This window comes from Hypoxylon trugodes (assembly GCF_022578975.1).
Source record: "Hypoxylon trugodes strain CBS 135444 unplaced genomic scaffold F4822scaffold_11, whole genome shotgun sequence".
Classification (NCBI taxonomy): Eukaryota; Fungi; Ascomycota; class Sordariomycetes; order Xylariales; family Hypoxylaceae; genus Hypoxylon; species Hypoxylon trugodes.
The window spans coordinates 440,345-468,336 of record NW_026250026.1 but is presented as its reverse complement, the minus strand read 5'-3'; the positions used below and the strand labels follow the sequence as shown (position 1 = coordinate 468,336).

General features: G+C 47.0%; 9 protein-coding genes across 9 annotated transcripts; 4 read left to right on the top strand and 5 right to left on the bottom strand.

The window, feature by feature from the left end:
- The first annotated feature begins 59 nt into the window (after positions 1–59).
- Positions 60–1,465, top strand: F4822DRAFT_420124 (Metallo-hydrolase/oxidoreductase). The gene has a single exon (XM_051459677.1). The coding sequence runs from the start codon at positions 247–249 to the stop codon at positions 1,303–1,305; it is 1,059 nt and encodes a 352-aa protein (XP_051309082.1). The 5' UTR covers positions 60–246; the 3' UTR covers positions 1,306–1,465.
- A 1,157-nt stretch (positions 1,466–2,622) lies between these two features.
- F4822DRAFT_420123 (uncharacterized protein) lies at positions 2,623–6,371 on the top strand. The gene is made up of 5 exons (XM_051459676.1): positions 2,623–2,770; positions 2,834–3,838; positions 4,173–4,646; positions 4,698–4,805; positions 4,858–6,371. The coding sequence occupies exons 2-5, from the start codon at positions 3,125–3,127 to the stop codon at positions 5,917–5,919; spliced, it is 2,358 nt and encodes a 785-aa protein (XP_051309081.1). The 5' UTR covers positions 2,623–2,770; positions 2,834–3,124; the 3' UTR covers positions 5,920–6,371.
- On the bottom strand, positions 6,367–9,439 carry F4822DRAFT_420122 (uncharacterized protein). Its single transcript, XM_051459675.1, has 2 exons — positions 8,904–9,439; positions 6,367–8,536 (listed from the first exon to the last, which is right to left on the bottom strand). Exons 1-2 carry the CDS (start codon positions 9,149–9,151, stop codon positions 6,973–6,975), a joined length of 1,812 nt encoding a protein of 603 aa, XP_051309080.1. The 5' UTR covers positions 9,152–9,439; the 3' UTR covers positions 6,367–6,972.
- A 3,867-nt stretch (positions 9,440–13,306) lies between these two features.
- On the top strand, positions 13,307–15,585 carry F4822DRAFT_420116 (PCI-domain-containing protein; the record flags this gene model as incomplete). The annotated part of the gene is made up of 2 exons (XM_051459674.1): positions 13,307–14,348; positions 14,414–15,585. Coding segments are annotated over exons 1-2 (1,352 nt in total), but the record flags the coding sequence as incomplete, so codon positions are not given.
- F4822DRAFT_420115 (uridylate kinase) lies at positions 15,577–16,873 on the bottom strand. Its single transcript, XM_051459673.1, has one exon. The coding sequence runs from the start codon at positions 16,640–16,642 to the stop codon at positions 15,947–15,949; it is 696 nt and encodes a 231-aa protein (XP_051309078.1). The 5' UTR covers positions 16,643–16,873; the 3' UTR covers positions 15,577–15,946.
- A 234-nt stretch (positions 16,874–17,107) lies between these two features.
- On the bottom strand, positions 17,108–18,103 carry F4822DRAFT_72964 (uncharacterized protein). Its single transcript, XM_051463890.1, has 2 exons — positions 17,351–18,103; positions 17,108–17,243 (listed from the first exon to the last, which is right to left on the bottom strand). Exons 1-2 carry the CDS (start codon positions 17,596–17,598, stop codon positions 17,216–17,218), a joined length of 276 nt encoding a protein of 91 aa, XP_051309077.1. The 5' UTR covers positions 17,599–18,103; the 3' UTR covers positions 17,108–17,215.
- An 824-nt stretch (positions 18,104–18,927) lies between these two features.
- Positions 18,928–20,886, bottom strand: F4822DRAFT_72971 (uncharacterized protein). The gene is made up of 3 exons (XM_051463891.1): positions 20,243–20,886; positions 19,722–20,189; positions 18,928–19,665 (listed from the first exon to the last, which is right to left on the bottom strand). The coding sequence occupies exons 1-3, from the start codon at positions 20,657–20,659 to the stop codon at positions 19,075–19,077; spliced, it is 1,476 nt and encodes a 491-aa protein (XP_051309076.1). The 5' UTR covers positions 20,660–20,886; the 3' UTR covers positions 18,928–19,074.
- Positions 20,887–23,620: 2,734 nt separating this feature from the next.
- Positions 23,621–25,270, top strand: F4822DRAFT_438906 (eukaryotic translation initiation factor 2 subunit gamma; the record flags this gene model as incomplete). The annotated part of the gene is made up of 3 exons (XM_051462578.1): positions 23,621–24,144; positions 24,194–25,180; positions 25,240–25,270. 3 exons carry the CDS (start codon positions 23,621–23,623, stop codon positions 25,268–25,270), a joined length of 1,542 nt encoding a protein of 513 aa, XP_051309075.1.
- A 536-nt stretch (positions 25,271–25,806) lies between these two features.
- Positions 25,807–27,458, bottom strand: F4822DRAFT_434420 (uncharacterized protein; the record flags this gene model as incomplete). Its single annotated transcript, XM_051462006.1, has 4 exons — positions 25,807–26,520; positions 26,581–26,843; positions 26,900–27,322; positions 27,380–27,458. 4 exons carry the CDS (start codon positions 27,456–27,458, stop codon positions 25,807–25,809), a joined length of 1,479 nt encoding a protein of 492 aa, XP_051309074.1.
- Positions 27,459–27,992: the final 534 nt, after the last annotated feature.

The window sequence follows — 27,992 nt, the reverse complement described above, 5'->3', positions numbered from 1 at the left end:
CCTAAGAACTAACAAAGATTGGTTTCATAGAAGACAGCAGATCCTTGTTCGCCGTAGGATACCATATCCAAAGTTCGATGTGTCAATTAACACTACATAGGACTCTATTACCGGTCGTGTACATTACATCATCTACTGCAGACACCACGTCATGATACTTGAACATGTCTCCTTATCATCCGATGGTCGCAACGATAGATGTGATGCCTCCCAAAATCAACGAGTAAAATCAAGGAATTATCCAACATGACACCAACAAGACATCTTCATCTCGATGCGTCAAAGAGACAGCCCCTGCTTAAGGACCAGGAAAGCCCCAACGAGGATACAATGTCACTACCGGTGAAGAGTGTACTCACCGACCCCAAAGGATCTAAGAATAACGAAGATGCGAGTATCTACTTCATCGGCACAGCGACTACGGTGATCGAGTGGCAAGGAATTCGGATTCTAACCGACCCTAATTTCTTGCATACGGGCGACCACGTACATCTAGGACCAGGTATGACAGCGCAGCGGAAGACGAATCCGGCGGTTGACTTACATGAGTTGCCGGCCATCGACTGCGTTTTACTTTCCCATTACCATGAAGATCATTTTGATCAATTGGTTGAGAAGTCATTGAACAGGACGTTCGATATTATCACCACGCCACATGCTAAGGAATGTCTCGCGGGTGAAGCTAAGGAAGACCCGTTCCAAGCCGTTCATGACCTGGATTTCTTCGAGAGCTTGATGTTGCATATCGATCGCAAGGAACCATCGCATGCCGGTGGGTACGGCAAAGTACCCGCGATCAAAGTCACGGGTATGCCAGGGAAACACGTGCCTCCAGGTCCGCTCGCCAAAGCAAATGACCTTTTGAAAGCGGTGCCGCCGACGAATGGGTGGTTACTGGAGCTAGGGCATAGCTTTAAGGCACCGACGGGAGGCGATTCGGAGGATATTGATACCGGGTATCGGATCTACATCTCGGGGGACACGCTGTTCGTCGACGAGCTCAAGGAAATCCCGTCGCGGCTCCGGGGCGAAAAGGTGGATCTTATGCTTGTGCATTTAGGAGGCACGACGATTCCTGGGCCGTCGATGCCGCTTGTTATGGTTACTATGGATGCGGAGCAGGGGGTTAAGTTGATGAAGCTTGTCAATCCTGAAGTTACTGTCCCGATTCATTATGATGATTATAGTGTCTTCTTGTCGCCGCTGTCGGACTTTAAGGAGAAGGTTGAGGAGGAGGGTTGGGGTGAACGGGTGGTGTATCTTGAGAGGGGGGATCAGTATCAATTCAAAGTTGGCGGGGGTTAAACGGAAGTACCTAGGAGGTATTGAATAAAATTAGGAATTGGGTTAGGGAATAGCACTAATAGCACTAGGATTAGGTACTTGGGTAGGGATAGGGGAAGACGGAAAGGGAAAGATGTGTGCCGGATGCCGTGAGAAAAGGGCCCGATAGAATCTGCATAGGTTAAAATATTTTAGTTTATTAGTGAACATATTTAATCTGCAATCGGTATTTTAATTTCCTATTCATAGTACTATAGTACCAACCTCGTACCATTTTCTTGTTATTAGTAGCTCCGACATGTATATAGTCATTTTTAATAAATGATAGATGAAATAGCCTAAACTGACCAACTGAGATACACAAGGGACACTTGTACTCTCTTCTCTTTCATTGATCTGAAAACCAATCGCGGGACTGTACGACGATGCAATTTCTTTGAACAAGATATTCGGGATGGGAGTACCTTAAAGTATTTCAGCCCCCCTAGTTCCAGTTCTCTCTGCTGTCTTACACTACTTTCCCGAGACTGATGCAAGATCGGCTAAGGAAGTACATAGACGAGCCTGTAATAGGTGCATGCAATTCTTTTCTGTTGCAGCAGGACATGGATTTAGTGAGACAATTATAAATCGCCGAGTCAGCTCAAGCGTAATGCTTCAGAGTAAAATACAAAGGTACGTACGTAAGTAGGCTAGGAGCATGCCTATATTAAGATAATCCATACACAATGATAGGTCAATTAATAAATGAGTAAATTAAATTAGGTATGTTGCTCGCATAAGGCACAAAGAATTGAAATCAATTGAGGAGCATCATCGAATGAATACTTGTGTACATGGAAATACGTACTTGACGTGTCTAAATGAGGTACATTATAGCAATTAAGCTTTTAGGTTGCAGGGGATGGGGAAAATGGAAAAAGGACAAGTATAAATGTAAGTACCTTATGAAATACTTAAGCAGGTTAGTACATTTAATACATATGTATAAACTTAGCCTACTCCGAGTGAGGAAGAAATAACCAATTCATAATAATAAGAGCACGGATCATACCTCCCTATTGGCACCTTAGTACAAATTATGGATTATGTATTGCCTTAATAATAATTACCCGGATCAAATATACTTTTACCTTCCATGATAGAAAAAAAAAAAAAAACCTAATGTCACACCTTTCGCGTAGCAGGGAAGAAAATCAACCAATCATTAACCGATTCACTTATAAGTGTGGATCAATTTATAAGTTGCTGAAATATTAAGTGTGGTTTCCTTATTTAATTGACGTTAATCGGAGGTAAAATCAGCTACTAATAGATTATGTGGCCCCACCCGTTTTAAAAAGGAAAAAAAGACATAATAGCTCCGGATGTTCCTCTTTACACGATCCGTTTGCTGTCTGTTTCATTAAATTTGAAATCTCCCTTCTGGATTGTTATGTGCATTGTATGTTATAGGAGATCCTGTTCCTATAGTACCTGGGGTTGAGTAAGTTCGTGCTCATATAATCGTTTATATTAGTGCACATGTGCTAATCAATTCGATTGTCAGGCTTTAGCATGCACTGAGTTCAGTGGTGGAAGGAAGGAGATACAGAAGTATTTAGCTACCTAGCTGCCAATTTCTAACAAAAACTTGAAATTTGGCAGGTAGCTAGACAACTGGTAGTTGCAACAGAGCGCTGTAAAAACGCGCCCCCACAACCAGGAAAAATCCCCTAAATACGCTTTGTATTTAGCGATCCATTATACCTTAACATCCACCCATCCACCTACAAAATCCGCGTGGATCCCTTAAACGCCGCAATCACATCCATGCTAACAACCAAGCTGCGCCGCTATTATGGAAGCACAACCGCAATCTGTTGCTGCACCGGCGCCATCTGCTCATAGTCCTGCAACAGATCCTGCACGGATTATTTCGCCTGTTCACCCTACGCCGAATCCTGTGACGCATTATCCGAATGGCCTACCTAGGAGTATAAATGGCCTTAAGAGCAATGCGACCAACGGATCCGGTTCGGCTTCCCCAGTAACGGGGACCGGGACGGGAACGCCAGGTGCTACAACGCCCGCTCATGTAACGGCGCGCTCTCCAACAGGAATTGCTAGGACAATATCTCCAGCAACCACCACTTCGACATCAACGTCGGTGCCAGCATCAGCACCGGCACCTATACTGCCGTCACTTCCACCTATTGCAGCAGCTCCGTTAAAACCAATGGTCATATATACACCTTCAATGTCGCAATCACCTCAAACGGCAACTCAGCCGCGTCAACCTTTACAACGCCAATCGTCCTCAGGCTCATCTCATAAGATCTCTATTGTGGATCCTCCTGGTTCATATTCGCGATCGAAGAGCAGTTCTCATCCTTCCTCACAAGGATTTCCTTCTCCTAGAAGAGAACACCATCTCGAAAATCCAAAGTTTCTTGACGACCAATCACGACTTACACATGCTATGCAACAGTCTGTTCCCGCTGCTGTAAGAAGGGTTATTCGCGACAATTGGGAAAAATGTCTACTAGGCTCGGAATTTCACCATGCATTTCTTGTAAGTGTTCGCTATCTAGGCGATCAAGTCGCTTTTTTTCTTTCTTCGATCCCCTATTTTCATCCCATCTCATCCGCGCCAACCCCCCTTGGGTAAGATATTATTAGTCATTTAAAGTACATTTCCTCCCCATTGCCATTCGTCAGTCACTATACCCTTTCTAGGCTACACTTGAATGCAATAGGAGTATACAAAACATTTCATCTAAACCTTCGCCATTTCCCAATTGTTTCTTGTTCATCCCAATGACCTTGAATTCTTACCGAGAGGCGGCGTCAACCTCGACTATACTCTTACATAGTCTAATGGCATCTGGTTTGCTAATAACTACTAGTTAAATGCTGTTATACATCACTCAAACGGGGTTATCATTCGGCGATCTATTAAAGACTTCGGTGCTAAAATGGTGGCTGAATCGAAGCACGAGATAATCTCACATCTTTCAACTTCCGACTTAGATGAACTAGCTGAGGATATACTGGAAAAGTGTAGCGATTATTTCCTAGATCAGGCGGTAGAGAGAAGACTAAGGACTATTGACGCTCGTTCCCTGATCAACGCTCTCGCCAGGGCCGAGCGACTCGGTTATGAGAATAGCGATATTATTGAGGAGGACAGGAGCAAAACGTCTAAATTCAATCCAGCACCGACGTTCGACCCATCACCCAACCCGATCCAAAATGAACCATCCCAGAGGCTACAGCATAGGCCAAGCTTGCCATCCTTATCGCAGAGTCGAGGCCCTCCTACGGTCTTACAATGTCCATTATGCTGGCGTAAATTCGATAGCACGCAACCTTACGAATATGTGAGCATAAACCATAACTCTTACACAAGCCCACCGCTAATCTAGACATAGCATGTCCAAAAGCAAGTGTGTACTAAAGAGCCGCCGAATCAACAGGGATTTCCATTTTCGTGCAAGTATTGTGGCGCAGGATTCATCACTAAGGTCGGGCAACAATATGTAAGTAGTCTTAATCTTTTTCAACGGAAAGCTCTCTAACACAAAGCAAAAGCACCTTGCCAACCATGTGTGTGGAGACCATGGTACCATGCCAGCAACTCCCAGAGGCCCTGCAAATGCTGGATCGCCCATCACACTCTCCTCGGGTAACAACAGCCCCATTCAACCCTCTTCGACCCTACCCCATCCTCTAGGGACTCAGCACCAATTTGCTGCTTTAAGCCAACATGCTGCGACGCCAACTCAAGCTAGGATCGCCCCAATGGGAACTCCGAACTCCCACTCTAAGGAACAAGACCCCTATTCACATTTAAATCCGAATACGCTAGAGAGATTGAATGAAGAGCTTCGTCAGGCGGAAGCTACTTATACTGCTCGCTTCAAAGAAGCGGAGGAAATTCAGGACCCAGCCCAACGACAACTCAAACTTGATGGTCTTCAAAACAGCTTCAGTACAAAACAAAGTATTATCCGGAAGAAATATGGCGTTCGTCTTCGGAATCGACGTACCAGGGCCGAGATCGATAATGAACGCCAGCGTATGGGTTGGAAGCATAACAGCCCAGGTCAACCAGAAGGTACCCCAAGCGCCAAACGTCAACGAACAGATGATGGTCCTCCCCAAATAAAAACGGAAGTTCCCAGTAATGTTATCCCTAATACTGTTCCTAGTGCTGCTTCTCTGCCTTCCCGGCCTCAGAGCAATCATCTAGCTGTATCGGACATGAACGCGGGCTTAGGTGGATCGAGTGCAACGGCAGCTACTGCTGATCCTACCCATAATCCTCTTATTAGTACCTCCCCTCGGCAAATTTCGCAACAGCAGAATCCAAAGCAAGCTTCCCCACAACCACAAGAGCCAACTCAAAACAGTATTTCAACCCTTCAAAAGAAAGGTTACCGCGTCTCCTCCCACCATCCAGCATCGAGTCGAGTCTCACCGGTAGACACTACGATGGTGGATTCTCCTCATGTGAACAACTCGGCTTCGGCGCCCATCGTAGTGAACGATGAGGAAGACTCGACGGATACTGACTCGGATGAGGAGGGTATTCCCGCGAGCTTGCCCCTTCCAGGCGTCAGTAATACGCCATCTAGGGGTATGGCAGGATAGCAACCTAGCCAACCAGCTCGCTAGGTTTTCGGATCCGATTGGATGGATTGCGGAATGAAACGAGTTTAGATGTCGACCCTGGCTAATGGATTGGGCATGAGGATATCGATATTGAGACATCGATTTACATCAGGAAAGATTCCTCCGAGATAATGGAGAACTAAATGTGTTTTTAGTATGTGTATGAGTGAGACGTTCTGCATCTGTGTTGCATGGCATTTCTTTTTGGCGAGCTAGCCTTTTTTTTCCGGGTTAGATTGTTGAGATACCTCTTACGTGATGCTTGTAAGGCAGGTAGTGTTGGAAGAAGGCCATGGGTGTCTAAAACAGCATGTATTCTGGCGCATACGTTTGCTTGTAGGAAAATACCTAGGCTAGGTGTTATGGTCTAAAAAAAGGATATGTTGTTTATGATAGCAATTACAACTAAACTGAATTCATAATTACGTGAAGTACAAAGTATATTTCCGTATAGGAATGGTTGTGAAAGTCTAAAGCAATGAGCCGTCGTGCTCTATACCTCACCATCTTTCTTATCAGAACTACCATAGTAGCGAAATTGCAGTAAGAAAGTCAATTGGGTATAAATCTCGCCGTCAATATAACATCTTCACGTTCATATATCCCTATTCATAGAACAACATTCTATTATTTACCTCTTTTTTCTTTATTTTATCCTACACCTATCGAACCCAACCCGTCCGAGGCACTTGAAAATAGGTAGCGTCAAAGAACCAAATACGTATCTCGCAAAACTCCATGCTCTGCCTCCTTCCTGCTCGCGTGCTACATAGGTACATAGGTATCTCGATGGCGGGTACTTAATCTCGGCTACTTCTCGAGAAACATAGAAGAAAAAAAAAGGGAGCAAAACAAAATAAAGTAGAGGAATCCATAACGTAGTCGTAGTCATAGCGTAACTTTGCGGACCGCCCCTTATCGGAAAACGCAAACGCAAATGAACAATAAGTAAGACGTAAGTAGTAAGGCCCATTTCCCTCTCAGAAATAGAACATCGCATTTCATCTCGGCCTTGCATCCTCAAAGACGACCCTACGCCCCCGTAACCCGGCGAACCCACAGCGTAGTGGGTTCATACTCAGCATCACGATCCATCCTCTTATATGCGCGGTGCAGCTTGAGTCCCAACTCATAGCTCTCCCTCTCAACCTCCGCAAGCTCCAATCTCAATGTTTCAACCTTACGCTTCTCTTCCTCGCGACGTCGCGCTACGGCTTCGGAGGCTAGGATGTGGTCCGTCGGCATCAGCTCCGTCATCTGCTTGATGGCGGTGTTGAGATTGATCCTTCGATTACCTAACGCGCGAAGTCTGGCATCAAGTTGCGCGACGCGGTCTTGGGCATTGAGAGACTGCGTCTCGGGTGGTGCGGGAGGTAGTGATTTGTCCTTGTCCGGCAGTGAGGCGAGGGAGAGACGCGAACTGTTGTCATGTTTGGGGACGGCAGATTTGCCGTTGTGATTAGAAGGCACCGCGGACGTCATGTAATACGGTGAGTCGAGTGTTATGCGCACAGGCTCGGCGGCGGGGCTGTTCTTGCGTGATATACTAGCCCCCGCATCTTCGAAGCCAGAGACGATGGGCCTCTTGCGGTCGAGGATCGAGCTCATGGGTGGCGCTGTGGGGACGGGAGGAGCGTCTTCATCGACTTCAACGCTATCGCGCGGGTTAGAGGATTGGTGCGAGGATGTGGCGTATGTAGTTACACTGAAGCGTGAGGGTGGTTGTGTCCAGCCGTCGGGAGATGTATCGGGGACGGGTTGGATCGATGCGCGGGGATCTTGTTGAGAGTATACCGACGACGAGGTTGACAATTGAGGGTTATGCCCAGGCGCTCCGGCTGGTTTCCTGCGAATAGCTTTATCGTTCGCGGGGATTTGTAGAGACTGCTGTCGTGGTGCAGTCGTGTTGTCGTCAGATAGAGGGGGGCTCGGATAGGTGCTGGGGTTGTTACTCGGATTTGTGACTGCAATACTAGGGGAGACTGGCGATTGCGGTAAGGGAGCGGGATGGGGGTCGACGGGATTCATGGGTGATTGGTTGTTGGATTCGCGGCCACCTCGCTTGCTACTCTTGCGAGGAACTTGTAAAGGGGCTACTTTCTTGTTGTCGTTTACAGGTGCGACGAGTGTCGTTCGACCACTAGCTCCCCGCCATTCGGGTCGCGGGGCTGATTCGGGTTGAGGGCTTCCGCTGGGCTGTCGTATTCGACGTAGCCGATCGCCGAACGAAATCTGACCTTGCGGGGCTTGTTTGACCTGCGGGGGCGACACTGAACCTGGTTGTTGGATTCCAAGGCCGTGGGCGTACTCTTGCGGGTTCACCTGAGATGGTCTACCCCTCCTCGAATCTGTGGTAGGTTCACCCGTATTAGGGTCCCAGCGCACATCATGGCCATACGGTCTTTGTTGCTTTAGTTTCTCGCGAGACTTGGATTCGCGAAGAGCATTTTGGGCAGCATCCGAGTTCTTTCGGCGTTCGCGGCGCATCGTTGGAATATTGCTGCGGACATTGTTTTTGGATTGACCGTGGGGGTCTACGGAAAGTTGAGACATGTCTGGGATTTCGTCGATAGGAGAGACGTCACCTGGATTCGGCCTGAGACAGAAGAGGAACGTTAGCTTTGGCTTCGACTTCAACTTCAACTCGATAGCTCTTCTGATTCGGCTCAGAAAACTACCATCCTCCATGTTGTATCCAAAGGTGCAATAATCATTCGGAAATATTGTGCCAATTATAATGTTTTCCCAAGAAAACCAGCTTCCAAGAGGAAAAGAATGACAAGGGAGTGGTGCTTCTGTAGTCAACCAGACAATGGAAAACAACATAATCATTTCTTTCCATGTCACCACCTTTTCTCAAGTCACTAGCCACTCTTTTCTTTCCCCCATTTTACCGCTCATGAATAGCTATTTCCCATTCCTTCCACCAAATGACGCACATATAGGAAAATGGTCGCACTTACCCGTCTCTTGGGGAGAATGCGTCAGGGGAACTTGGCGGGGAAATCTCGTTCGGATCGCTATATGGGACATCCAGTCTTAACTGCTGCGCAGCAAATGTCGCGGCATCCGGCGAAGGCTGCGAGTAGACGGAAGATACAGGACGGCCGTAGCCAGAACTGCGATATTGGTTCGGCGGCGCGCGAGTGGCAGAGGGGGGAGGTTGTAAATTCTGACGGTTTGGGTGACTGCGATAATTCGGTGTCAGCATTTTGTTTGGGGTGAAAAGGACTTGCGATGTAGAAGAGTTACGACGAGATTGCGACTGGAACAAATGACAACGGGGTGTGTGACGAATGCGGTACGTGGATGACGATCCTCTTGAAAGCTCCTTGCGCCCTGAGTGACCCCCGGAACTACTTATTCAAACCTCCAATTCGTTGGTGTTGGGGGCCTGTAAAATGCATGTGATTACTATAATCTGCAGGAGGCCGTCGGAATTCATCTCGTCGCATGTCCATTTCCAGTCGCAATTGTTCCTTTCCCCCAAATTAACGAACAAATAAAACATATAATTACTTACCGTTCGGGTGGTGGGTTGGGGTCTCTTGATGGTCTTGGGGGCGGAGGGCCTCCTCGGATAGAATATTGATATTGGTGGTCTCCTCCTTTTACACCATGCTCTGTTGACGACAACTGTTGTTGTTGTTGTTGTTGTTGTCGTGAATTCTGCCAGGCTTCCAACTTCTTCCTATTCATCGGTCCACTCCGATCCTTTGGGGCATTTCGGAGACGGTCGAACATGGTGACCCAGCTGCTACCGTATTGTTGGTATAATGCGACACGGGTATGGAACTGGGGTTTTTTTATTTTCCCTCTCTTTCGGGTGTTGATTCTCCCTCTTCGTTGTTCTCTTCCCTACTAGCGGACACTCGGAATGTGTTAGATCGCCAGTCAGGGGTGAGATGCTTCACACTAATCGACCTTGGCTAGTTAGAGGATAGAACAACTAGAAACGGCGCATGTGTATCGAAATGGTCGCGAGTCGCAACTGGAAGAGGAATCGCCTGTTTTTCTTCTTTTTCTTTTTTATTATTCCTTCCCACTCAGAAGGATCAGGAAATATTATTAGACGGTAATTTGGATGGGTTGGTGTGGCTTTTTTTGGCTGGGAGTTACCGTCTAATATGTAGGTTGTAGCTTGTTGTAAGTGGCCCCCCTTGTGCCCTCCAGTGACGTTGCTTTATGTATTTTGTTTGTTTGTTTGCCTGTCTGCCTGCCAACTACTTTGTATTTTTTTATTGACTTGGCAGAAGGCGTAGTTGAAGATCACACCTTATTGACCGTTCAATGTCTAGCTGAAACTCGAATTATTCGTATTCAGTTCGTTCCGATTATATTTCCTATTGCTCTCGAGTATGTTCGAGGGTAAGTTCCTTTTTATGGGACTCGGGGCTAAAACGGTCGCATGTCAGCCCGTTCTCCGCCTATTAAGTGCTATTAACTGGGTTGTAGCTGCGTAAAATCTCAATGGATGCGCGCCTCGGTCGTCGCGCTAGGAATTGGTTCCTGAAAATCGGTAACCTAATATCGTTCGTTTAAAGAGATTAAGTTTAGAAGTACATATGTATTAACGTCATCCCAAAAACTTGTTTGCCGAAGCAAAGTCAAATAAAATAAAATAATTAAAAAAAAAAGGAGAGGACGTGGAGGGGCTGAGTGCCTTCAATATAACAATTGTATGAATGCCATGATTACCTAGGTATGTATGTTGGCACTTAAAAGGCTACATACCTACATATAGGTATGTACGCAGATATTACTGTACTGTACTTGGTCCTTTAATATTACATCTCGTCATCTCCATGGAGTGCCACCTTTCCGCCAGCCTAATAAAAAAAATATTAATCCTTCCAATTTTCCCATCATGTTATGAGTATGCACCTCAATCTTGTTAAGTATCTACATGCATTTTAACCTTATTATACCTTGACTCTTCTTTTTTATATTCCGTAATGGGTAACATCTGCTATGTACGATGGATACGTACATGGTATCTAGCCTTGAAGATCCGGCTCGTGATCGTCCCTTAGTGTCAAATGTTGGCCATTGCTATCGGCATACGGTACCGATGTTCTTAGCGTATCCGGCTTTAAAGATGTATCTATTCCGCAATTGCTACGTCTTGTATTCATCATCTGTTAAGCAGGTAAGACGTGAAGCTGACAACAATGTATTCAACGACCAAACCTCTCCTCGTCAATACTTCTGAAAACACCTAAGGAATCACAAGTCGCAACTAATTCCTGTTCAATAGCTATTTGTAAAGAGCTGAATAAGTGATTCCGGGGAGAGAGCCTAGACCCTCTAAAATCCCTGTAGGGACTTAGAGCAGTGTTTCACCTTGAACTAGATATCGTTCAGGGGTTCGTGAAGAAGAATAGCATACAAATGACCTAATTAGGAAAGTGGGTTGTTGATATTCTTCCCCTGACCAATCATTTAACCTCAGTCAATTTCGTTCGAAATCTCCGGCTGCTGCAGATAACGGCACGTCACGGCGCATTTATGTTATGCTTTTTCCTTCTACTAATGTACCTATACTGAACCGTCCATGGCACACACACAAACCAATTCCGTGCGTATCGCGCGCAAAGACCTTCCAACTTGCAACAAATCGACGTCCGTGAGCTATATCCGAATGACAGACAAATACGTTATAGATATCCCTATTTTAAGGGATCTATCTTCAAGGAACTAGACGAATTATAGCTAGTGTCAATACATTCTTATTTGTTTTTGACACTAGAAGCCGACGCTATCATGTAATATCCTTGTAAGTATTGTGGCTTTACTGTATCATATAGATGAACGTTGAAGATCAAAGTGTATAATTGTATGAGTAAGATAAGAACTAAGTCCTAGCTTCATATCATACGTTTAAGTTATTGATTCTGTATGTATGTTAGTAACGTCAGCAACTAGTTACATTGATATAGCTTCGGTTATAATCACGATGGTTAGGTTAGAGATACAGCCACTAATCGAATAGGTCAACTTCGCAGAGGGAACTCACCACTCAAGGCCATCTTCCAGAAGGGTTCCAATTAACATTAGCTGGATAAGGGAGGGGAAGTTACGTATTGAGCATAGATTGTAGTTTGACATCCCTCTTATTCGTAAGTCTATTTAAACAGCAGTTGCGATAGCTTCGTAATCGGATTCAACCCGATTCTATACTAGGTTATCTCACCTAAGCCCTCTAAGAGGCTTTAAAAATTGCTCATAGCATTCATGATAGAGTACCGGATTTAGCCACCCCTAGGACCTTTGATACGTGGTTTCCCATGCTTCCATAGTCTCGCCTGTTTTGGTTGTGGTTGGGGTTAAGGGCCGTGCGTGACTGCCTAGCAGTCAAATAAAAATACGCAAAATGCGCAGATAATCTTCTCCGTCCCCCACAGACGGCCTGAAAGACCCTTAACCACACAGCCATCCCAATCATGTGAAGTGGAGCTGAGTGTGAATTTTGAAGCATGGGACACTTGGTACGCGAGCCCAAATTAGGACCTTTCAAAGCCCTCGAAGATTGCGCCGTAAGCCTATTGCATTGTTAGATAAGTAACTATCACTTCCTAAGGTCCATAATGGCCAATGACTATCGTCGCACACCAAGGAATGTAACAAGACGGATAGCTATCTAATGTAGAGGTTATATAAAGATAGAGGCTCTTGCATGTGATACGTAAGTAGACTAAGAGACTTGGTTGCTTCACGTAATGCGAATCTCATCGAGATATGCTAGTGGAAGGCTCTCACATATCTTAAGTCTATAGAGCCATTCCATTAGTTGATGTGAAAGTAGACCGTGAAAGTAATAACGCATGCTCTCAAAAGCTTGGGTTGGACGAAAACTTCAATCACATGGGTGGATAATTGATATGCTAGCCTTGGTGCTGCTTGTCCATGTAGAAGGTGCGGAAGTTGCACTAGATAGTAGTGGCCATGATGACACCGATTGATCCCGGGAGCTTCGGGGTAGGTGGCCGGCCTTGAAACAACAGAGTTGGGGTAGGTACCGTTGGCGGGTCACATCCTCGGGCGAGCACCCGCTGAAAGTTCGCAGAATGGCTCCGTAGTGTGCCTGCCAGCAGACGCGATATTGGCCAAAGTGGAGTAGGGGCAGGTGGAGAAACTTAAACTCCTGGTCCCCACAAATTCCCGAAAATCATTTAAAACAGCACCAACATTATTGACCCGATGTTAACCCGAGATTTATCCGAAACAAACACACGTTTCGGGCCGGAAAAACTCACTACCCAAGATCGGATAATCTTCGGGTAAACCAGCCACAATATGGCGAAGCGAAGGGGAAAAAGGGCCCGCCAAGCCCCGCAGCGCAACCCCTCCAGAACATTTTTTTCACCACTGGGCAATTTGCAATTCCAGCAATCGCAACAATTTGAGGGTGAGCCTACAAGTGGAGCTGCACGATCCGGTCGATATCGCAAGCCTTCCCAGAAGCACAAGAATAAGGATCCCACTCCTCCTAAGCATAAGAATCCAGCTGGTCGTCTTTCTCACTGGGATTACACTCACAGCGCAGAGTACGATAACACCCACAACTCGGACGACTCTAACACCAACTCGAACGATCACTCGAACAACAACTCAGACGATAACTCCGCTAACGTGAACGCAACCACCAGCACAACTGATACCACCAATACCAACACTGGCGGTAGCACAGCTCAGACTGCTGACGGTGACGAAGACGAAGACGACGAAGCTGCTAAAGGCGGCAACGGCGACAACTACTTTAACCATCTAGCATTCTCTAAGTCCGCCGTCGATTGTCCTAAACACCTAATTGTCTTTCACGCACAAAATTTCAAGATGGCCGCACAAGAAGAAGAGCAGCCGCAACAGCGAGTCTTTGTTGACGGTTCATTCGCTGAGCTCGCCCAAGAGATGGCTGATCACCTACACATCGGAGATGATGTGAAGCCGCTTCTAGAGAAAGACCAGAAGGATGAGGCTCTTAAGAAGATCGTCCTTGCATCACCGGCACTCAACTCAGCACCTGAGAAAGAGTTCGGTCCTAGCTACAACCTACTTATCTATTTGGTCCTACAGTCCGACAACGCTGGCATGTTTCTCCCTCGAGTTTGCGAAAATCTCATGAAGCCTATCACTTCTTCTCCTGTCCACGGCTCCGGCTTAGCCCTCACTGCTCTTACCACCATCTTCAACCTATTAAACAAGGACACCGAACGAGACAACGAGTTGCGATTCAACGTTCTCATGGCTATTCTGCGATTCGTCAAGCTGAACAGCACCTACAACAGCCTTAAGGACACTCTACCTCATATCAAGGATTGGCTTAACAAGTGGGAGACGGATGAGGAAGACCAGCGAAAGCTCTTCCTAGAAATTGCTGAAGTAGCCCACGATGCAGGTGATGATGAGTGAGTGGCAGTTGCCTTGATAGCATCATGTCGCGAATTACCTTGCTAACAAAATGGTGATACAGGGTTTCATACCAACACGTAATCAGTGCTCTACGTACTTTTGATGAGGATGAAGTCAAGTCACAGGAAGCTCAGCAACTTGCACTCCGCGCCCTGAAGACTTCGATTCTGTCACCTACCCACTTCGACTTCCAAGATCTTCTTGCCATACCTGCCATCCAAGCTCTTAACGACTCAAACCCTGTTTACTTCGAACTCCTTACTATCTTTGCCGAGAAAGACCTTGAAGACTACAACGACTTCAACGAAGAGCACCCCGGTTTCATCGAGAAGGAACACCTGGATAGCAAGACTCTCCACCGTAAGATTCAGCTACTTACCTTCGCGAGCTTAGCAGCTAGCACCCCAAGCCGCGAAATTCCTTATGATAGCATTGCCAAGGCACTCCAAGTCTCCCCCGAAGAAGTGGAGATGTGGGCGATCGACGTAATCCGCGCTGGCTTAGTTGAGGGCAAGCTATCGCAACTTAAGAAGGTATTCCTTGTTCACCAGACAGTCTACCGCGTTTTTGGCGAAAAGCAGTGGCGCGAAGTAGGCGACCGTCTTGACAGCTGGAGAACGTTGCTTACCAACGTGATCGCAAACCTACGTCGAGAACAAGCATCCGCCGAATCGAATAAGAAGCGTGAGGTGGAGGAGCTTGAACGACGTCTTGCAAATGCGGGTGTTGGCGGCAGTTCCTCAAACACAGACCGACGTAGAGGCGGGGGTGGTGATCGCGGTGGTGACCGAGGCGACCGTAATGAACGTGCGCCCCGACGAGAACGAACGGATGACGATGATTAGATGATTTCCTTTACTGTTATCCCTGAAGTTTTCCGTCTTTCGATCGGTTGCATCGGGGAAAAGGTTTACGGCGTAATGTGGCATTTAGGGGCGAGTTCTGATTGCGCATGGTTCGCAGGCTTCGTTTGCGATGGCTGGCGAAACAATTTTGTTGCGCTGCCTTCTTCGCTTGACGAGATACGCTGCGATGCATTGCGATTGAACTCGTATGGCCGAGCTCACGGCCAGGAAACGTTGTAATTGCCCCTCCATTGGTGGTGGCCGGTGATTTATCAGGAGTTGGCTCCCGCATACTCTGAAGGCTTGTATTTAGAGGATACAGAAAAGTTCTCTAGGCAGATCATTACGCGCAGATTTCCTCACGATTAAAAAAGAGGTATTACCATCAGTTGTCTTGTCTTTTTCGTGATTATATGCTACTTGTGTCTGATCTCATAAAAATAAAGTACCACCCTCCCCTTTATCAATACGTCAACAAGGTACTGAGATCATCTTAAGATTCTTCCAAATTACTTGGTATATACTTTTCTATTCATGGTTCCCTCTTCATTCGTAATCATCTCTTCTCTCACACTCTGTTCTCTATAGTATAACTAAAAAGACGAAAAGCCGAAATCTAGGTAACTTCGCAATGCCCCCCCTTACTTCGTCGCTGCCCCTATGCCATCTCCTAAATATCTATGAACTATATACGTCCCATCTACCTCACCCCCTCTACTCGATTTCCTCACACAACCTCAAATCCCCAATCACGCCAACTTCCCCCCACCAAGTCTCTTCTCAAGCTCCTTCTCAGTAGCCTCAAAGACCTGGTCCGGCGCAGGCGTAGCATCGATCTTGACAACGCGGTCTTGCTTCTCGAAGTAATCAACCACGGGCATGCTTGTTTCGATAAAAGTACGGAAGCGTTTACGGATGGACTCCGCGTTATCATCTTCGCGACCGGAAGTCTTGCCGCGCTCGAGCAAGCGGCGTTCCATTTCGGCTTCGGGACAATCGTAGAAGAGGACGAATTGCGCGGGGACGACTGCTTCTTCGAATTTTATGGCTTGGTCGAGTTTTCTAGGAAAGCCGTCGATGAGGAATTTGCCTTTCTTTTTCTTGTCGCCGGTTTGGGTGGATGTGGATGTGGATGTGACGGCGGTCGGTTCGTCGAGGATTTGACGCATGGATGCTTCGAGGAGCGCGATGGTTACTTCCATTGGCACGATCAAGCCGTTGCGGATGTGGTCGCGGATTAAGTCGCCGAATTGGCTGTTGGGACGTGATTGTTCGGCTCGTAGGAGATCACCTGCGGAGAGGTGGGCGAAGCCGTGGCGTGCTACTAGACGCTCGCATTGTGTGCCTTTGCCTGCTCCCGGGCCGCCGAGGACGAAAACTACGGTTACGTCTTCGGGGGAGAAGACGGGGGTTTTGCGGTCTTTGAGGTTGTCAATTGTAGACATTTTGGGAGTTTCGGTCTAGTCTTTGTCGAGGAGATTAGATGAATCGAGGGGTTAATTTCGAGTATTGGTTCTGCTTCTTAAACAAAGTTGGTAGTTGCACCAATAGTCTAGATTTCCCTGTAGTAGTGAAGGTATCTACCACGAATAGAGGCAGAAACGGAAAAGGGGGAAAGCTTGAATTTGTTTACAGTGATGCAACGGCTTAATTTCTTGTAATGTCCCGCATTTTAGTTGGTCAACTTGGTTAGGACCAGGGTATGATTCAATGCAAGCCCCTCCTGATTGCTACCTGTTATCGATTACGGACTCGCTATACCTGTATTGTCTGTTACAAAGGTACCTTTTAGTCACATGCTGAACCCTGTGATGCCTTCACGTTTTATTAATAAAAGACATTATGTGTAATGGCTTATTCACATGTCAAGACGGATTACATGAGTTGGTTGTACAAGAGCGTATGGTGGTGAATAAATCAATTGGTGAAACATCGAAGAGTGCTGCCGTGATATTTGAAGAACTACTATATCATTATGTACAATCGTGAGTCGACTTATAAACAGTGACAGCAAACGCTCATTGTAATCTTCTAACTGGCGCATGCCTATAATCAATCATTAGTACCTTCCATGTATATAGTAGAGCATCTTATTCAAGTCGAGAGAACGAGCATATCATATAGAAGTACTATAAAATGTAAGCTCAACTCACCTACTGTCTGCCCTCGACTTAATCATAAACACATAACCCGCAGTGCCGATACCGATGATAGCCAAGAAGGGCCAGAACTTGACAGAATTGTTGGAGCCTCTTGGAGGTTGCGCACTGTATGCTCGAAATGTTGTTGGTAACGACCTTGGTGGTGATGTAAAGGATGTATAAGCCGGCGCTGTTCGAAACCGGAAGGGCGACATAGGCCGCTTGAGTAGCCGCTGCGTGTTAGCTGCATTGGTCGCCATTTTGGGGGCCGTCTCTCCTCTGTTGAAGATTTTTTCAGTTCGATCGCAACCCCTTTACTGTTTTGCTTTTGGTCCTTCTATTCTCCCTGATACTGCTGTGTTTGAATATGCGCCTCGACAATGTGTAATAAAGTTGTAACTTTTTTTTCTTCAGGTGAGCAAGCTCGGGGAAAGCTTGGGATCGGGGGAACGGCCCACCATCAGCCGATGCTACACCATAACTTTTCCGACCGGCTACCAACTGCCCGCCACCTGAAAATAATCAGGTACCTTAGGTAGGTACGTATCTTTACTCACAGCTCACACAATACAATGGTGACAGCTTCACTCCTTCACATAAACACTGCCACCATCGTAGCCTCGTATCGTCTCTTACACGTGGGAAACAAAAATAACTAGAAGTTTGTATAACCCAGCAAAACCAATCAACATTCCCTCTCCCTCATTCAACAAATTACAATTCCTCACATCCTTCAAGGATCAAGGTACCAGTCGAAGGACCCAGGCCGGCCGATAAGCGAAAGGCTGTGAGTGTCGCAAAGTCATTCATTCCCGTGTAACCCACGATTCATCAACACCGCCTAGTTTGTGCGACGTCATCGTCAATCAATATGAATATCACAACAAGTAGGCTGGGGAGAACCGAGCGGCCATATCCCTACACACATATACCCTCCTGTCGATTCAGCCTTACTCTCGTATCAAACGAACCGTGCTTTGGGTAATGATCACGTCCGTGTTATGAGCCTCAACATACCATTCCTCTCAACCGGCAAGTGAGACCATCCAACTATGATAAAACAATCCCTGTCTGTGCCAGCCATGCCACAGACGTGCCGTTCCGAAAGGATGCCGCTATTAGCGTATCAATAGATCCTGTAGGTGTAAGCAAGGCTCTCTTATCATATGTACCTATTCGTGTGTCAAGTATGCCAATAGCGTGGATGAACACATCACCAGGCTAGAAAGTAATGGAGGATTGATGTGATATGTTTTCATTGTAGAAAAATGCTATACAGACGTAGCGGTAGGTAAACTACCCAAGGTAAAATAGGTAGATATGATAATTATAAGTAATATAAGTGTTCCGTTCCATCCCCGAGGTATATCCTGAGTTCGCCGGTATTCCCAAAATTCACTTTCTCCCACACTCGCGCAACGTACATACACAAACCCAATCATATAACCTCGAGAACGCCGCGTAAGTTGTTGGTATTGGTATTGATGATAATGATATTGGGGTCAGTTGATTCGTCGGTTCCTTAAAATCTTTCCATGCATGTCGTAAATAGACAGAACAGATATCATAGAGGTATAATTGATGGTAATAAATGGTACCACGTGATTGGAGGGAAATTTCCAAACTTCGAATCGACTTAATCCCCCTTTTTTCCAGCTCAGCTGAACAAATGAAATTAGGCTATATTCAGATAAATAATGTTGTTTATTTTTATTGTTTTTTTAGGCTACGCCTGTTCATCGTGCGTGACCGAAAGTCGTCTGAGCTGGGGGCGGGCTCCTGAGGGCGTCGTTGTAAGCCCCCGGAATGGGAACGGCGTCGTACTGAACCTCGCCAGGTGCGACAGGACCGTGCTCGTTGATAGAACTAGGACCCGGGGCGTCAGGGGTCGTGGGTGATCGGAAGGCACCCTGACCTAGCTTGGGGGTGGCTGAGGGAGCCTTAGTTGGAGGAGCCTGCAGCTTGAATGGCTTCTCAGCGGGCTTGCTCGGGGCCGCGAAGGATGATTGCGGCTCAGCGACTTGTGGTCCCGGTGTGAATGAAGGACCCTCCTCAATATCTGATAGCGACTTGTAGACCGAGGGCGGGAAGCGCGGCGACATGGCGTACTGGGAGTAGGATGGAGACTTGGGGCCGAAGCCTGGTGTGTTAGGCGCTGATTGCGAGCGCAATTGGGCGAGGTATAGATCGGATCTAGCGCGATCTCGTAGGTCCATCGACTTGGCTAGGCGACGCTTGGTGTAGTATCGGTAGAAGACGACGCTGTATAGGACGATCGTGATAACATCGATTATGATCTCGATAATAATACAGATCAGAGACCAGTTCTAAAGGGATCATTAGATATATAGTCCAACTCATGAATATCCTCGCAATTACGTACCTGAAGTCTGCAAACGAGTTCGTAATCGACTTTCTGCGAGAACAGGTCGGCACGGTGGTTTTGAACACAAGCCCATCCCCACATGTCTTGGTTACCACTGTTGTTCCTCGTGAATTGCAAGACACCGGCAGCGGCAGCCCATAGGATCACAGATACGATAAACCACCCAACTGCGAATAGCGTGTAGTACACACCAACTTTCTCGGCGCGATGGTGGCCGCCACGGCAGTAACCGATGAAGATGAGAATGCAGATGAGGAGGTTGGTGCAGGAAACGCACAAGACGAGGATTTGCGGCCATGTTTGTGTGCCTGATGCCCATGGTGGTAGGCCGTTTTGTGCTGGTAGTGACTTGGTCGCGTGGAAGATGGAGAACGAAGAGGCGAGCATGGCTAGGATAATGGTACTGCAGCTAAAGCTAACACCTCGAAGAGCGAACTTGGCCATTCGTACTTTCGTCTTGATGCCCTACATTATGTGTTAGTCTAGATGTATGCTTGCTTGGTCATAGCACAACCTACCAAGTCCTTCTTTTGTTCCTTATCCGTGGCCTTTTCGCGCTTCTCTAATATTTCCTCTTCCCTAAACGTCGGGCTTAATGGGTTGTCGAATTTCCTTCCTGGTGTACCTGGAACCTTCATTGCGCTCTTAAGAGGCGACTTCGGTGTCATTGGCACGTTTACTGGTGCACTACTTGAGTCGTCGTTGATATATCCAAACCCTACGTCCGCCGGTTGGGGCTGCGCGGTATGTGATCTGTCATCTCTTCCAAACGGCATGCTTCTTTGCTCTACCGGTGAATAAACTGTGGTGGCTTCTGCGAATCTGGGTGTCCTTGGCGGCTTAAGCGACGAGGTAGAAGAGGATCCAGTAGAAGAGGATCGCGATGGTCCTAGTTTGAGGGCGGTAGGCCGCCTTTTGTCGTCTTGCGGCGCCATTCTGTTGGGGTATAATGTATGAAAAGGAAGAGAAAAGAGAAGAACGAAATAAGACTCTGTCTATGGGTATATGATACTATGCTATGAGAGCTTCAGGAATAGAGCCGATAATGTATATAGCCCAAAGATAGAAATGAAGCAAAATATGGGAAGAAATTTGGAGAGACCAGCTATCGAAGAAGAAAGTATCTCGAAGCTGGATAGCTGGGGGAGGTGGAGGTTTTGAGTAGGCGCCGGTACAGGATTCTACCACCTCATTCGACCCTCTATGTGAATGTTCTGCATGGGATGGGTTAGTCAATGGGGCTACATGAGCTGCAATGAGATCGCTCACGGTGGGCCGGGGGTAGGAAATCCCCCGGATGCGAGCTTGTGATAGGGCAAGCTAGGGAAACCCCAATATCCAAGTTGTACGATTATGAAAATAGACGCCCGGAGAGAGTAGTCTGGCGCCAGGCACTTGGCTGGGTGGTATTGGATTCCCAGATCAACCTGCCGCTGTTAATTGCGATGCCAGACGGCGCAAGTCACAGATTCCTGATACTAAGTCTCCCTCGCGTTACTGGAAACGCGAAAGCAAGAGAAATGTCCTTGAAAAATGAAGTAGGCAAGAAGGCATCCCGCTGGGGAAAGAAAAAGAGAGAGGCTCAGTATATGGAAAACAGGAAGAGGGGACATGGCCCCCAATTGAGAAACAATATCCAGAAACAGCGATACTTCCATTACGGCGGGAATATAGGTATAGAGAAAATCGTAAGATAGATTTCCTATAGGGAACACCACCCACACCTATCAGCGAGTATGTACTTCGGCACATAATTGCTAGTAGGGCCATGTAGCCCATGTACTTTGGCAAACGTACTCTAGAATCGAGAGTCCGTTGTCACAACCAACTACCTCTTGGGTGCAGGGCTGGGCGACAATTGGGTGCATTCGCCATACCAAATTTACGAATGAGGTTAAAGAGAGACTTGGTAAACTTGCGAGCAACCAGGGGGGCCACCCCAGCCGAGCGCAAAGACAGGGAGAATTGAATATGGTTGGTCGCCGGGGCGGTTCTCCCTAGCATTTCTTTTGACCCCTGTTGGCGATCTACCGACGTGATAGGCAGATAATACCCCATGTAGGACCCGTGCCAGATGCAAGGTGGAAAACACAGCCAATCAGAAGCTGTATAGACGTGATGCCGCTCGACACCATGCATGAGATCAGGTTGTGCCTGGGCGGTAAGCTTTCCCACATTCAATAGAACGGCCTTGTTCGGAGTTCGAGTCCCGGCTATCCCCCATGTTCCAAGCCATGGCTGTTAGGTCATCGTGTCTTTTTTTTCGCGCTCACTTTTTTGGCCGTCGAGGGACCCTCTCTTAGCGGAATTTGAGGCAATATTCTCTCCCTCAACCGATAGAGCACATATACTTGCCAAGCATGAAAAAATTTATCAGAGCAGGGAAACTTAACAGTTCTTCCTGGTCGTTATTCGGATGGCATGGTAAGCTGATTGTAGGTAAAATAGTTCCTATTTTAGCAGAGAAATTAATCATTCGATTTTGCGCACTCGGCCAATTTCGAGGAAAATAATCGGAAGGGTGGTTGTCGTGATGAATGTAACCTTAGTCACAAAAATGCCTGAACCCCCGTCTCCGAACCCCTTCCCTCCCACATTAATCGGTTGCACGGACGGCGGGAAGGGAGGTCAGTTTCTGATGAAATCTGCATGCCATTATGCTACCAACCCCAAAAGTAGCGTCACTCAACTCTTGACAATCAAGGCTGTAGTGTGCTGCCAAGGTTTGCGAGGGCTATTTTTAGGCCTCTTGGGTTCACAGCCAATGAGGTGTTGTCCAAACCAGCGGGATAGATTGCAACAAAAGTAGAGATTATACTAGAAGTATGTTGTTAAACCACACCTAGACGGTCCAGATGTCATATTAGTATACGCACGCATACGATGATGCTATCACCAGTACACCCAGTATACCCTTAGCGTCGTTCTGAATACTAGAATAGAACTCGAAGGTGCCATGTAACCTACATCGGATGAAGAATCATGGTAGGGCTGCATATCAATATCTTCGTGCAGACAAGCGGTAGTCTTGGTCATGAGTTACCATTATGTTGATGTGATAACCTCTTGTAAGCTCTATAATCAGCTCTCTAGAGGCGAAAGTGTCAGGTTGCTAGAACGAATATTCAAGAATAGTCCTGTCTTAGCGGTGATGAAAATAGTTGTCATAGAAGAAGAGGTTTCTGTGGTCTGGACTGGTCTCGATACTTTGATGGTTCCGCCTCGATGGCATTTTAAAACCGCTAGATAGGCCATCGATGAAATCCATTGACAGTCGTGTTGAGACTTATGTAATAGCAATGGTCGCTTGTCTGCTCTCACTCTCTTCGTGTAAGAAATAAAGAATCGATCGATGAAGAGACGGATGCGTATTCAGAGTCTGAGTATCATCATGTATGAATAGTATGAGTGAGTATTAAGGCTAATACAAAGCCAAATTGTTAGCCTTTAGTTTTAAGGGAAAGGGACGAGCATGTATTTGTCTTAATATGGCAACGACGTGATGTGTGACTATCCTTTGGATTGAAATTATATAGAAGCGACGAGCTTCACACAATCATGTTCACTAAGAAGGTACGATTTAGATGTACCCTTTCTGCCTTGTTTGACCGCTTTACCATTTGCTGGGTACCTAGGTACTTCCTACCTTACCTAAGTGAACTTGCCCCTCATTCGTTATCTTATCGAACAGTCAACCTCTTGGCAGGCAAGAGAAAGACTCATACACAACTTTCAAAAAATCCCAAACTCGACACCTAAACGTCATTTTCTATAAACTTTTAGGTGCCGATTCCAACCCATCCGGCGATTAAATATTACCATTCTACACCCACAGAAGATATTACAAATCGATAAATCAAGGAATTCTTCTACATTTATCTCCAAATCTCGACATCATGTCTGCGCCCGACAAGTTCGGCAATGATATCGAATCCGAATCGGATTCTGGTAACGAATCCCAGAACGAGGGTCTTGACGATGGCGTTGAGGAATTAGACCAAAAGCCTCTCAAGTCGGCATTGAAAAAGACACCTTTAGCCCCCCCGGTTCCCGTCCAACGACCTACTCTTCCTCCTCAGACCGATGCGAAAGACCTCGATCTCAACTCGCTGACCCCGCTCACTCCCGAGATCATCGCGCGGCAGGCCACCATCAACATTGGTACCATCGGACACGTCGCTCACGGAAAATCGACCGTTGTGAAGGCCATATCTGGTGTCCAGACTGTTCGTTTCAAGAACGAGCTTATCCGGAACATTACCATCAAGTTGGGATACGCAAATGCCAAAATATATAAATGCGACAACCCTGAATGCCCACGACCTGGATGCTACCGGAGTTACAAGAGCGAGAAGGAGGTTGACCCTCCTTGCGAACGTGATGGTTGCAGCGGCACCTACAGATTACTGCGCCACGTTTCGTAAGTTTACTCTATTATTTACTGGCTGGTTCGTGCTAACAATCTCTAGTTTCGTGGACTGCCCTGGTCACGATATTCTCATGAGTACCATGTTGTCAGGAGCCGCAGTCATGGACGCTGCCCTCCTACTTATTGCTGGCAACGAATCTGTCCCCCAGCCGCAAACATCAGAGCATTTGGCAGCTATTGAAATTATGAAGCTAGACAAGATCATCATTCTACAGAACAAGGTCGATCTTATGCGGGAAGAAGCTGCCCAACAACATTACCAGTCTATCCTGAAGTTCGTCCGTGGAACACCTGCTGCCAAGTCACCAATCATTCCTATCTCCGCCCAGCTTAAGTTCAACATTGACGCTATCAACGAAGCCATCGTAAATACCATTCCCGTGCCAATCAGAGACTTCACTCAGGAGCCTCACATGATGGTCATCCGATCCTTCGATGTCAACAAGCCAGGTGCTGAAATCGAAGAATTGAAGGGTGGTGTAGCAGGTGGCAGTATCCTTCACGGAGTGTTGAAGCTGGGAGATGAGATTGAGATCAGACCAGGTATTGTGACTCGAGACGACAAGGGTGCCCTGCAATGCAAGCCCATCTGCAGCCGCATCGTTTCCCTAAACTCTGAGTTTAACGATCTTAAGTATGCTGTACCCGGTGGTCTGATCGGTGTTGGTACGCGTATTGATCCTACTCTCTGCCGAGCCGACCGTCTAGTCGGTTTCGTTCTTGGTCTCAAGGGTCGTCTACCTGCTATCTATAGTGAGATTGAGGTCAACTTCTACCTCCTGAAGAGACTGCTTGGTGTCCGTACTGCCGATGGCAAGCAAGCCAAGGTAGCCAAGTTAACCAAGAATGAAGTTCTGATGGTGAACATTGGTTCTACTTCTACTGGTGCCAAGGTCGCCGCCATCAAGCAGGATGCTGCCAAGCTGTCGCTTACTAGTCCTGCTTGCACAAACTTGGGAGAGAAGATCGCCCTTAGCCGAAGAATCGAAAAGCATTGGCGTCTTATCGGCTGGGCCACCATCACAGCGTAGGTCCCTTCTCCATTAAATCCGGAATGATTATCCCGTTAGCTAACGATTTATACAGCGGTGTTACTGTGGAGCCAATCGAGTCGTGAAGTCTATCTACCTGAGGTCGAATCCAACTTTTGAGTAGTCAGAGTTTGACGAGCTGCATTTTTTAAGGCGTAGACAAGATACACTAAAGAACCGAGTATCCCCTAAGCATGGGGGACGGGCGTCGGGAGAAAGAGCGACCCTCGAGCGCTTCATAGAGACATGAATAATCTCTGCTTAAAGTCCGTAGAGTGGAAAGGGGAGTATCTGGAAAGATCCGGTGTGGCGGGCTACATAGGGAGAGATGGAATAGCGGGCGAGCTCACATTGCTCTTTAATTTTGCCATCTTTCCACCCTTGAGAAGCATGAAATTCTTGTAGCACTCGTCTAGGTAGTAAAAAGGAAAGAGAAAAAAATCCGAATATTCTTATGACCAAACTCTTACAATTCTTGTAACATGACATAACATGTATATGACCCTTGGCATTTTGTGCTTGAATCACGTACATCACGATATTATCATAGACGCCGGATAATCGTAACATTAAGCTCGTTAGGAGCAATTAGATTATTTCGTATCTGACCTTTTTGACCTTTTTACTTCCTAGTTTTCCTTGCGTGCTTTACCAGATTTTCTATAACACCTTCAAATGCCTCCCTATCACCAATCTTCTCATCTGTGCGTTTCTTCCAGTATTCCAGTACATCTTTTGCTAGTACTTCCATATCTCGCAACTTCTTCACATGTTGTTGAAGCTCCTTATCGGTCATACCGCTTAATGCCTCATCCGTCGTCGTGCATAGCTGCTTAGCTGACACTAAATCTAGATCGGGTGCTTCAGGCTGTCCTTTCCTTCGCTTCGATGCTGACCTCGGCTTCTCCTTTCCTTGAGAATCTACTGATACTGAGGAGTTATTATCGGTATCTGGTTTCCTGAGTCGGGAGACGGAGCGAGAGTCGCTTGACGTGCGTAGGGAGCCATTGGAAGTGACACGGTGGATGGATGGGAGCACGAGCTTTTTCTGTTTGGAGGCTGGTAATATTTCGTCTAGATCCACTGGTACACCAAGCGAGACAAGAAATAGGCGTCGTATGCGGGACCTGATCCAATCAGGAGGCTGGAGGGGCGGTGGGGCGGCGAGCTGGGACCATAGAGAGGCACTTCGTGGATTGAAGAATATGGGATTATCTTTTGGCGGTGATGGCAGGGCGGGGAGTTCTTGTATGTCAGGAGAGAATAGGGCATCCAGGTATGGTTCCGTTGCTGCTATTATATCCTCCGAATCAAGACCATCGAGATCTAATATTGGCTGATGGGAAAACAAGTTAGCATATTTTATGAGGCTACCTAGCGAGGGTCCTAAACATACAAAGGAGGGTATTGAGACCTGAGGTTGAGAAGCTGGCATGGGAGCCTCTGCCTCCGCCTCGGTTGTCTGAAAGCCATCGTCAAAGTCGCCAAAATCCGCATCTTCATCACCCTCTTCAAAATCGTCAAAGTCGTCGCCAAAATCATCCTCGTCCTTGTCATCAACATTTCCTTGCCCAAAACTTCCTGTTGATTTGGCCGCCGATGATTTTCTCCGCCGGTGGCGTGTGGGTGACTTGAGTGAAGGGGCTACATTCGCGTTATCTACGAGGGCAGGGTCAATCGCAATGGGTAGCTTCAGGAGGACTTGGCTGCCGTACCAGTTGCATCCTTGCTGGTGTCAAGCGAGGAGGGTGTTGGGTTTGCCTCGCCAGTACCGTCGGGTTTACGAACGAAGTCTGGGGAGGCGTCTGCTTGATGAAGAGATTCATGATAGCGGTGGGTGGAAGACCCAGGTACGTCTGCTGATTCATCGACCACAGTCTTAGGGATTGGATGACCTCCAGGAGTTACAGGCCTGTCTGGCGAGACAGACTCTGACTTCTTGTCGTGGATAATAGCAATCTCATCTGGTTCAGCATCTTCCGTTCGCTTCTTATAAGCTTCTGTACCCGGGACTTCACCGTAAGATGGCTCATCATCGACTTTCTCGACTCGCGTTCGTGGTACTGGAGAGGCAGACCCTGGACTATTTCCAGGAGAGGATTGAGCGTCGGAGAAGTGCTCGTCGGAATCGGAGGATGCTGAACGATTGTTAACAAAAAAGGAAGGTGAGATTTATGAGAAGTATCAAAGCATACCGAGCTCATGAGCACCTGGGTCCTCCGTTCCCTTTCTCTCTGGAGCTTCGAGGCTAATTGACCTCCGTTCTCTGGACATAATGACAGAAGTTCTAAGGTAGTAATATGAGGGAGCAGTTCTTGAATCGGAGCGTTCAAAAATTTGGAGATATAGATAACAAATTATTATTAAGAGTTGCGGTCTCCCTTGTCGACAGCTGTTAAGCGGCTGGGAGGGGTATAGTAAGACCAAATTGCAAATTGATGAATATAGGGGTAGGATAAGCTATTGGCTTGTAGGTAGCGTGGGAGCGTTGTAGCGATCTCGGAATCAGCTGTAGGATCTATAGAATATGTGCGAGGTTGTAAATCATTTCTCCCTGTTGCCGTACCTTCAATGGTGAGGTAATGAATAGAGATCGAGACTTTAGTTCGGCGATCGGAGACATATGTCCCTGTATTGAGTTGGGTACTAATAGAGTGGGCAGGTAGGACTTGGAGAAAGTGAAAGCGCACATTCGGTGTGTGACGAGCTGATTAGATAAGAAAATCCTCTAGTTGGAACTATAAATTCCCTAGCCCTTTTGTGGCTGGAGTAGAGAGCTCCAGGGCTCTGACACCTGGCAACTTTTAC

What these genes read in the sequence shown, in the direction of transcription:
- F4822DRAFT_420124 (XM_051459677.1), top strand. Translation starts at nt 247, where the DNA reads ATGACACCAACAAGACATCTTCATCTCGATGCGTCAAAGAGACAGCCC.
- F4822DRAFT_420123 (XM_051459676.1), top strand. Translation starts at nt 3,125, where the DNA reads ATGGAAGCACAACCGCAATCTGTTGCTGCACCGGCGCCATCTGCTCAT. An exon ending in GCACGCAACCTTACGAATAT is followed by an intron (nt 4,647 to 4,697) that starts GTGAGCATAAAC and finishes ATCTAGACATAG; the next exon opens with CATGTCCAAAAGCAAGTGTG. An exon ending in CTAAGGTCGGGCAACAATAT is followed by an intron (nt 4,806 to 4,857) that starts GTAAGTAGTCTT and finishes ACAAAGCAAAAG; the next exon opens with CACCTTGCCAACCATGTGTG.
- F4822DRAFT_420122 (XM_051459675.1), bottom strand. Translation starts at nt 9,151, where the DNA reads ATGCTGACACCGAATTATCGCAGTCACCCAAACCGTCAGAATTTACAA. An exon ending in GCATTCTCCCCAAGAGACGG is followed by an intron (nt 8,537 to 8,903) that starts GTAAGTGCGACC and finishes CTTCTGTCTCAG; the next exon opens with GCCGAATCCAGGTGACGTCT.
- F4822DRAFT_420115 (XM_051459673.1), bottom strand. Translation starts at nt 16,642, where the DNA reads ATGTCTACAATTGACAACCTCAAAGACCGCAAAACCCCCGTCTTCTCC.
- F4822DRAFT_72964 (XM_051463890.1), bottom strand. Translation starts at nt 17,598, where the DNA reads ATGGCGACCAATGCAGCTAACACGCAGCGGCTACTCAAGCGGCCTATG. An exon ending in AAGTCGAGGGCAGACAGTAG is followed by an intron (nt 17,244 to 17,350) that starts GTGAGTTGAGCT and finishes GATTGATTATAG; the next exon opens with GCATGCGCCAGTTAGAAGAT.
- F4822DRAFT_72971 (XM_051463891.1), bottom strand. Translation starts at nt 20,659, where the DNA reads ATGGCGCCGCAAGACGACAAAAGGCGGCCTACCGCCCTCAAACTAGGA. An exon ending in AGGAACAAAAGAAGGACTTG is followed by an intron (nt 20,190 to 20,242) that starts GTAGGTTGTGCT and finishes CACATAATGTAG; the next exon opens with GGCATCAAGACGAAAGTACG. An exon ending in AACTCGTTTGCAGACTTCAG is followed by an intron (nt 19,666 to 19,721) that starts GTACGTAATTGC and finishes TGATCCCTTTAG; the next exon opens with AACTGGTCTCTGATCTGTAT.